Below are 10375 nucleotides of genomic sequence, written 5' to 3'. Positions count from 1 at the left end.
CATGGCAATGGGCGTTTCGTTTCCGACACGCGCTGTACGCGGTAGACCAATCCAGAGCCAATCTCTCTACGGCTCTGGACCAATCACAAAGGACTGCGCCATCTGACCAATCACAGCAGTGAGGGCTCACAGAAAGGAGGGGTTTAGAGAGACTGATTCTTTGAACTGCTTCGCACGAGTCGTTTACGAATCATTTAGAAATGAGCTAAAATTAAATCTATTTTTTGAGAAAACTAACGTGTTTTTTGACCTTACATGCATGTAAACCTGTTTTAGGAGACTCATAAAACAATATTAGCAACCTTAAAAATGGCATAATAGGGGCACTTTAATGTAATTTAAAATCGAATTTATTACTGTGATAGCAAAGCTGAATTTTTAAAAGCCGTTACTCTAGTCTTCAGTTTCACATGATCCTTCAGAAATTATTCTAATATGCTGATTTGGTGCTCAAGAAACATTTCTTATCTTACTGACCTCATAAGGTAATTATTGCAGTCAAGAGGCAATCAGAGAAAGCTGGTCCATAATACATTTTCTCAGAGGACCGTTTGGGTTTACAATAATCCTGACCCGGAATAGAACTTGGAAAAGTGATCCACATTTCAGGAACACCAGAACTGTTTCTAAAAGATGCTTTCTAAGAATCCATATTATAACTTATTCTGTCTCAGGACCCTTCGAAGTTGATTTTAAGTGGGCTAGAAGCATGTTACTCTAGTGACAGGTTAGATTTGATTTCTTCGTTCCCAGAATATGGAATCATAAAGGCGTGAGCAGGATTTGGCATTTTTTCCAGCCATGTTCCAAGTCTGTGTGAATGAGTGTGTACTATGGTTTTTATTAGTTGGTTGGATCAGACCTTTGAAGATTAAGGATTTATTTAGCTTGTCAGGGTCAGTCAGTTCAACGGTGAGTGACTAAAAGACCCCTCACCCCACACAGACATTCCTGTCCCTTTCAGCTGTCACTGACGGCTCCAGGTGAGCTTGAATGGGGTAATCCAGTGTTTAGCATGGACCCCAGTGGTCCCAGTTTGGACATGAGCATCAGGAGGATCCAGGACCCTCTGGATCCCCTGCAGCTGCTGATGTCCTGCAATACGGCTTTTTATTGACACAGAGAACAAAAGCTTGATCCCCAGACTCTGCTTACACACACATCCACAAATACTTGCAATTATAATAACCATAAGCATGCACATTTAGAATGCAGAATGGAAGAATCGATTACTATTTTAGTAATGTTTTTGAAAGAAGTCTTTTATGCTCAGCAAGGCTGCATTTATTTGATGAAAAATACAGTACAAACAGTAATTTTGTGAATATTGTTACAATTTAAAATTGAACCGTTTTCTATTTTAATATTCTTTAAAATGTAATTTATTCTTGTGACAGCAAAGCTGAATTTTCAACAGTCATTACTCCAGTTTTCAGTCTCACATGATCCTTCAGAAATCATTGTAATATGCCGATTTGGTGCTCATTATTATTATCAATGTTGAAAACGGTTAATATTTTTGTGGAAACCTTGATAGATTTTTTCAGGATTTTTTGATGAATAGAAATTTCTAAAGAACAGCATTTTTTTAAATAGTCTTTTGTATCATAAATGTTTTTACTGTTACTTTTGATCAACTGAACACATCCTTACTAACTAAAATTATTACTTTTGAACAGTAGTGTGGTTATTTTTTATAATTTGAAAAGCCTTTGCATTTAAGGGGCAACCAGTCTTTTAGTATGTCAGTGCTTCCTTTTCAGATAATTTTGAACTAATTTAGCATTTGAAAGAATTTCAGAGCTAAACATTTTCTCTCTCCTCTAGTGGCACCTGAATACTGACACTCACTTTTGCATGGAAATTATTTTGACTTATTTTTGGTGACATGTATTATTTCTTATGCTTTATTTATTGGTAAAGCAGTATGCCTTTTCTCTCCTTTTGTCTGTCTGCAGGATGATCCACTGGGTAATCTGAATTTGGCATTTGACATTGCTGAAAAACATCTGGACATCCCCAAAATGCTGGATGCAGAGGGTAAACGATAAGCATAGAATGTTCCCCAATACTCCATATAACATTCCAGCTGAATCCAGAGCTTTCAGGCAGTTAAATATTGAAAATATGTCTTTCACAAAAATGTTATGGTGACAATAATACCTTAAGACACTATTACCTAAAATATGGCATCTACATTGAATAAGGTCTGTATGTCACATTTAACTTTGGCAAGGAAAGACTCCTTCAAATTTATTTTGGTAGGAAACCTTGGGAGGAACCAAGTTCTAGGCTCAGGCTAGTCCCATGTTCTTTACAATAAAGCAGCAATAAGACAATATTCTAAAAGCTGGATACAAATTCTAAAGATTTCAAGCAACAAACTGCCTATTTTTAGCTTTATAATATTACAAAATATGGCTTTTGCTCCACAGTCCTAGTTAGCAGTGACAGGCCAGATGAGAGGACAGTCATGACTCATGACGTATATCTCCAGTTACTATCACACCTTTGCAGAGTCTCAAAAGGTACATCGGATCCCTAAGGTCATTCTAGAAGTGTTAGAAATATAGTAACAGCTGAGTGTACGGCCCCTTCAGTCCATGAAGGCGTATCCTCATTTTCCACTTTAGCAGATGAACATGACTTGTGTTTTCCTTGTGGTATTTATATTTTCTTCCATCGCACCTTATTTCCACCTTCACTTTATGGAGATGTCCCTTAACTCATCTCCTCTCCCTGCAGACATCCTGAACACCCCCAAGCCTGATGAGAGAGCAATTATGACATATGTGTCCTGCTTCTACCATGCCTTTGCTGGAGCTGAACAGGTATTGTGTTTTGCGTGTGCTAGATTGAGCAGATCAATTATCTTTCCATCCATCTCTACCTTAGTTCTTACTGTGTTTCTCTCCCTCAGGCTGAAACCGCTGCTAACAGGATCTGTAAGGTGCTGGGAGTGAATCAGGAAAATGAGAAGTTGATGGAGGATTATGAAAGACTGGCTAGTGAGGTCAGGAGACATGTTGTAGTTAAACACACATCAGATACACTCCACACACTGCATACATATTTAACCTAAATATTCCCTCTACTCTGTAGCTGTTGGAGTGGATCAGACGTACCATTCCCTGGCTCGAGAATCGTGTGCCGGAGAAGACCATGTCAGAGATGCAGCGGAAGCTGGAGGATTTCCGAGATTACCGCAGGATGCACAAACCTCCCAAAGTGCAGGAGAAGTGTCAACTGGAAATCAGCTTCAACACCCTTCAGACTAAACTCCGCATTAGCAACCGGCCTGCGTTTATGCCCTCTGAGGGCAAGATGGTTTCGGTGAGAGCTTGACACATGTGACACATCTTTACTTAGATGTCTATATGTATGTATATGTATTGTATTATACGTATTGTATTATTTATTGATTTATTTTTTGTATTATTTATTGATTTATTTTAATAGTTTTTATTTTAATATGTATTTTCTATTTAATTGGTTTATTATGTTGTATTGATTTAATTTATTGATTTATTTAACATTTATAGTTTTTTATTTTTATATTTAATAATCTTATTTTATATTTATTTTATTTATGCTTGTTATATTTTACCGTATTTAATAAATCAATACATATTTAATGTATTGATTTATTTTAATAGTTTTTATTTTAATATGTATTTTCTATTTAATTGGTTTATTATGTTGTATTGATTTAATTTATTGATTTATTTAACATTTATAGTTTTTTATTTTTATATTTAATAATCTTATTTTATATTTATTTTATTTATGCTTGTTATATTTTACCGTATTTAATAAATCAATACATATTTAATGTATTGATTTATTTTAATAGTTTTTATATTAATATGTATTTTATATGTATTTTATTTTTATTTTTATTTATCTAACTAGCTAGCTTTGGTGGGCATTTTTCAGCAAATTATTTCTCAAAAAATGTAGATTTATAGGTATATTGGTCACAAACACATACACTTATGAAACAGTAAGTTGAACATGCTTAAAGTTTCTCAATGGTTTCATTGTTGATGATTTGGTTTGTGTTTGTCTGTTTAGGACATAGCAAGTGCGTGGCAGGGGCTGGACCAGGCAGAGAAGGGCTATGAGGAATGGCTGCTAACGGAGATCAGGAGACTGGAAAGACTGGACCATCTAGCAGAGAAATTCAGGCAGAAAGCTACCAACCATGAGACCTGGGCTGCAGGTGAGTCCTGAATAGGGCTGCACGATAAATCGCATGCGATATTTAATGCGCATCTTGTCAGAAAGCCGGTTATGTAATCAGCGGTAAATCTCCATCACCTGCGGGCTTTCACATTGAGCAGCATTAACTACACAGAGCCGTTGTTCTCTGACGAGCTGCGCAAAAAATCGCGTGAATATGAACGTGGTTTTGCGCAGCTCGTCAGAGAACAACGGCTCGGTGTAGTTAATGCTGCTCAATGTGAAAGCACGCATGTGATGGAGATTTACCGCTGATTACAGAACCGGCTTTACTGATAAGATGCGCGTTAAATATCGCATGCGATTTATCGTGCAGCCCTAGTCCTGAACATTAAGTGGTGCCATCAATAAAATACCACCATTCTGCACTTAATTAAAAAAGAACTATAAGCCACTTTGAATAAGAAAGTTCACTAAATTATGCTTAATATATGCTTTATGTGTGTTTTGCAATAGGTAAGGAGGAGATGTTGACCCGGAAGGACTACGAGTCAGCATCTTTAGTGGAAGTCCGAGCTTTGCTGAGGAAACACGAGGCATTTGAGAGTGACCTTTCCGCCCACCAGGACAGAGTTGAGCAGATTGCTGCTATTGCTCAGGAGCTCAAGTATGATCTTTTAGATTTATCCTCTTCAAAAATACTTCGACTTTCTTTGCTGATCTTCATTTAATTTAGCTGTTCATTTTAATGTATACTTTGGTATGTGCATTGACATTCAAAAGCTTGGGGTCAGTAATATAACAATTTTTTAATTAAGACTTTAAGATTAAGACTTTTATTCAGCAAGGATTCATTAAATTGATCAAAAGTGACAGTAAAGACTTTTACATTATTACAAAAATCATGTTTAAAAAAAAAAATTTATATTCATCAAAGAATTCTTAAAAAAATTTATCACGGTTTCCACAAAGCTGTTAAGCAGCTCAACTGTTCTCAACATTGATAATTATAAGAGTGTTACTTGAGCACCAAATCAGCATATTAGAATGATTTCTAAAAAATCATTGGACACTGAAAACTGGAGTAATGGCTGCTGAAAATTCAGCTTTCCCATTACAAGAATACATTACATTTTAAAAAATATTAACATATTTTAAATGAATATTTCACAATATTACTGTTTTTATTGTATTTTCTTCAAATAAATGCTTTTGTTGAGCAAAAGAGACATTAAAAATGATCTTACCAATGACAGATGTTTGGATGTAGTGCACAAGTTCTTTGTCCTTGTAACTAACCTGTCATGTTCAGTTTCTCATCACCTTACAGGGTCTTAATAGCTTCATATCTCTTACACTACTTATCCATAGCTAGACACACATATACATGCACCATGCTTACAGCATACTTTGACGCTTGAATCGCAGACTTTCTATTTTAACATTCATTATCTCCCTGCAGGCCTGGTTAGAGTGTGTGTGTGTGCATGCATTTGGTATTTGACTGACAGCTTCTGACCTTTTAGTAGGTACAGGGTGATATTACTTATAAACTATGGAGCATACTTATGATGATTAGCATACTAATGTTAATTTAGACACAAAAAGCAAACAGAAAATAATTTTAGATAGCTAATCATAACAGCAGTCTTAGAGTTATCAAAACAGGCTGGAATACACTACACAACTTTTAAAAACCGAACAGATCTTAAAATACTGGGCATCATACACTTACCGACTTTGTAATAGATACCGACGAAAAACTTGCCATTATACACTAAACGACTGAGGATCATACACTAGCAGACTTTAAAGTCGTTCCAATCACAGCCAACTCACGCAGAAACGTGTGTCTTGTTGCTAGGAGACGCGTGACAAATTCTAAAAACATGTTTGATATCCACCAACTTGATGGAATCATAGTCTGAAGCTAAAAAAAATCGGAGTCTGTGACCATCATACACTATGCGTTTTTCTACAAAATCTGTCAACTCAAGTCTGCAGACTGGCTCTAACTTTCGGCAACTAGCGTCAACTTACCCAAAACTGTAAATCGGCGGAAAATCGGGGCAAAAATCGTGTAGTGTATTCCAGCCTTTAGAGAGAGGGTGGAAAATGCTTATGAAAAACGAAATTACAACTTTTTTTGATCCAAGAAACCTTGACTAACATTATCAAATGGTCTACATGGAAAGAAAATGATACAAAAGTCTAGAATATTCCGCATCAATGTAAAGTTAGTGAGTACTACATTTGTTTACCACTAGAGGGGGACAGACTCAATAGCAAATGCAATATTGTGGTATAAAGTCTTTTATCTTTTATCTTCTCTTTTATATTTCTAAAGTGAGCTGGACTATCATGATGTTGCATCAGTGAATCAAAAGTGTCAAAGTATTTGTGACCTCTGGGACCAACTGGGTACACTCACTCAGAAACGCAGAGAGTCTTTGGAGGTATGCTGTCTGTGTCACAACTTATCTACTATAAATTTGAGATAAATCAAAGTATTAAAGAAAGCAAAAGTTTTGAATCAGTGTTACATTTTTACAGAGGACAGAGAAACTTTTGGAGACGGTGGAGCAGTTGTTTCTGGAATACGCAAAGAGATCTGCACCCTTTAATAACTGGATGGAGGGAGCCATGGAAGACTTACAGGATATGTTCATAGTGCACACCATTGAAGAGGTCCAGGTACACACAACTAATTTACATCCTTATGTTGTGAAACAGACTAGGATTTCCACAGCTCCCAGCTGTCACATATGTATTACTTTCTGACTTTTTCTAAGGTTTTGAAAGAAGTCTCTTATGCTCACCAAGGATGCATTTATTTTATTATATAAAAATACAGTAAAATGGTATATTGTAAAATATTATTACAATTTATTAACTGTTTTAAAATTTATTTTTTATTCCTATGATGGCAAAGCTGAATTTTCACCAGCTATTACTCCAGGCTTCAGCGTCACATGATCCTTCAGAAATTATTTTAATAAGCTGATTTGGTGCTTGAACATTTCTTATCAATTCAGAAAAAAGATGTTGCTTAATATTTTTTGGAAACCACAAAGTTCCAAAAAACAACATTTATTTGAAATAGAAATATTTTGTAACAATGTAAAAATCTGCCATTTTGATCAGTTTAATGCATCCTTGCTGAATAATAGTATTAATTCCTTAAAAAAAAAATCTTACTGACCTCAGACTTTGAATGGTAGTAGTGTATATATAAAAACAAGTTATCCATTGTGTGTAGACTCTGATAGCTGCTCACGAGCAGTTTAAGGCCACACTTCCTGAGGCAGATGCAGAAAGGCAGGCGATCCTTGGCATACAGCAGGAAGTCCTGAAGATCTCCCAGAATTACGGCATTCGTGGAGACCTCACCAACCCCTACAGCACCATAACTACAGAAGAGATTGCCATCAAGTGGGACAAGGTCAAACACACAAAAATCAAACGTCCATTCTGTTCCATTACTGCACAGAAATATTCTTAAAGTTAAAACTCAAATGTATCTTCTAATATCTAATTCTAAGCCATTCTAAACAATTCCTGTAATCTTCAAAACAAAATCATGATCATGATGATAATGATGTGTGTTTGTGTATTCAGGTGAAGAAGCTGGTTCCCCAGCGTGACAGTGCGCTGCAGGAGGAGTTAGCGCAACAGCATGCCAACGAAAGGCTCAGGCGCCAGTTTGCTGCCCAAGCCAACCTCATCGGATCCTGGATACAGGCCAGGATGGAGGTGGGTGACTTCAGCCATCACAGCCGTCACCTCTGCTAATGTGATTTACCCAAATAATTTTTTTTATCTGTCTGGCCATCTATCTATCAGGAAATTGGTCGTTGTTCTATGGTGACGGGTGGGACTTTGGAGGATCAGATGACCCAGCTGAAGCAGTATGAGCATGTGATCGTCAGCTATAAACCCAACATAGACAGACTGGAGGGAGATCACCAACTCATCCAGGAGTCACTTATCTTTGACAACAAACATACTAACTACACTATGGAGGTACACATCCACACAATTAACTTTTTTTCCAGCAAGGACACATTAAATTGATCAAAAGTTACAATAAAGACATTTTATAATGTTATAAAAGATTTCTATTTCGAATAAATGCTCTTCTTTTGAATTTATTCATAAAAGAATCTGATTTCCACAAAAGTATTACGCAGCACAACTGTTTTCAACACTGATAATAATAAGAATTGTTTCTTGAGCACCAAATCAGCATATTAGGATGACTTCTGAACGATCATGTGAGTAATGGCTGCTTAAAAATCAGCTTTGCATCACAAAAATAAATTACATTTGAAAATGTATTAAAATAGAAAGCATTTATATTAAATTATAATAATATTTCACAATGTTACTGTTTGTACTATATTTTTGATCAAATGAATGCAGCCTTGATGAAAGTAAGATACTTCTTTCAAAAACATAAAAAATGCCTAAACCTTTGAATGGTGTGTACATAGAAATGTATGTGACGCATGTTTGAATTCTCACTTAATTGTGAATTAATTTTTACAACAGTATTTCTCTTTCCTCTGCAGCATATTCGTGTTGGCTGGGAGCTCCTTTTGACTACGATCGCTCGCACTATTAATGAAATTGAGACTCAAATTCTGACACGTGATGCAAAAGGCATCAGCCAGGAGCAGATGAATGAATTCCGATCCTCTTTCAACCACTTTGATCGGGTGCTGTACTCCGACTTTATGAACTCTAACTACTCACTTGTTTCCTTGTTGAATGGATGCTATACTAATCATCATTAAACCATACCAACTAAACTAAACCCTTCTCCACTTTGACTGAGCATTATACATGCATCTGTAAGTCTCTTTTATTTCAGCTGAGACATATTAATTTCATACTTGCGTTGTGTTATGTCTTGCCTTCACTTCTTCAGAGGCATCACATTGCAAGAGTGGCAATTATCTTTCCATTCACTTAAAGGAATGGGAGATCATTTGCAGTATTTAGTCTAAAATCAGATATGAAATAGATGAAGTTTGTGCTAAAAGAGTTAAATGAATCTATTGTAATAAAATGTTGAATATAGCACTCATTCCTTATAAAGAGATTTTGTGCTGTTTTATCTATTTTTATCAATCACCTTTTACTTAATTTCTGCTCGCATCCTGTGCATGGTTTTGTGTGTTGTGGGTACTTGCTCTCAGGAGAAGAGAGGTAAACTCAGGCCTGATGAGTTTAGAGCATGTCTGATCAGTCTTGGACATTTAGGAAGTGACAAACCGGTACTAACCAACATGACCTCTAACCCTTGACCCCAATGTGTAATTCTTTGCATAGATTTATACATATGCATTCCCTGGGCAGCAGAATATAGTTCTAATGTACCTCTCTTTTGTATGTCTCTGTCCGTGGTTGTGTGCTGTCTTTTTATTTGTGTTTCTGTGTTAGGTGCTGTCTCTTTCCCTACTCCACATTGCTTCATTATTCCAACCATGTTGCTGCATCACCCACACACCCTCAAACTTTGCCCTTTAACCTTTCCCATGCAGAAGAAGAATGGGGCGATGGATTCGGATGACTTTAGGGCCTGTCTGATCTCGATGGGTTATGATCTGGTAGGGTCTTAAATAGGGTTCATTGATTACAAACTAAAAAATAACTTTCTTAAGCAGTATTTTTGTGTTGTTTTCCAGTATAAAATATCTAAGCAAAATATATTTAATTTATTTTGTATTATTATTATTTTGCTCTGTTAATTTTAATTTTATGAGAGTGGCATTTAAAAAAAAAGATCAAATCTAATAAAGTTTTGTGAAGTTCATGCTTAAAACAAGAAACAACAAATTTGCCAAATATATTTATTTTATTCATTTATTATTATTATTATTATTATTATTTTGCTCTATTCATTTAAATTTTATGGCTGGGTCATTTTTTAAAAGATAAAATCGGACAACATTTTGTGAAGTTCATGCTCAAAACAAAAAACAACTATTTTGCCAGTGATGTTAGAAAGATAAACTTAATTAAAATCTAAAATTATGTAAATTATAAACAATTATACTAAGTACAATGAATATATATTTTTAAAACAAATCTCATTTTATACAATTTTGTTTGTCAAAAACATTTTTTCCTGGGAAAAATACAGATTATATATCTGATTGTGAATAAATATTTACATTCATGAATATAT

The 10375-nt window shown here is 35.4% G+C and overlaps 1 protein-coding gene across 2 annotated transcripts in view; it reads left to right on the top strand.

The window, feature by feature from the left end:
* The window catches only part of LOC107717091 (alpha-actinin-2-like), a 19699-nt gene that overhangs the window by 8424 nt on the left and 900 nt on the right, over nt 1–10375 (top strand). For both annotated transcript variants that reach the window (XM_016523738.1, XM_016523739.1), the window contains 14 exons: nt 1959–2040; nt 2436–2528; nt 2746–2831; nt 2921–3013; nt 3103–3333; nt 4075–4222; nt 4699–4849; nt 6530–6638; nt 6736–6876; nt 7442–7624; nt 7801–7935; nt 8026–8205; nt 8754–8900; nt 9729–9794. In XM_016523738.1, the coding sequence (XP_016379224.1) occupies nt 1959–2040; nt 2436–2528; nt 2746–2831; nt 2921–3013; nt 3103–3333; nt 4075–4222; nt 4699–4849; nt 6530–6638; nt 6736–6876; nt 7442–7624; nt 7801–7935; nt 8026–8205; nt 8754–8900; nt 9729–9794 (1845 nt within the window). The remainder of the gene's footprint in view (nt 1–1958; nt 2041–2435; nt 2529–2745; nt 2832–2920; nt 3014–3102; nt 3334–4074; nt 4223–4698; nt 4850–6529; nt 6639–6735; nt 6877–7441; nt 7625–7800; nt 7936–8025; nt 8206–8753; nt 8901–9728; nt 9795–10375) is intronic.

Source organism: Sinocyclocheilus rhinocerous, unplaced genomic scaffold (genome assembly GCF_001515625.1).
Source record: "Sinocyclocheilus rhinocerous isolate Xijiao unplaced genomic scaffold, SAMN03320098_v1.1 scaffold119, whole genome shotgun sequence".
Classification (NCBI taxonomy): Eukaryota; Metazoa; Chordata; class Actinopteri; order Cypriniformes; family Cyprinidae; genus Sinocyclocheilus; species Sinocyclocheilus rhinocerous.
The sequence above is the reverse complement of the archived record's forward strand: the minus strand, read 5'-3'. Positions and strand labels throughout refer to the sequence as shown.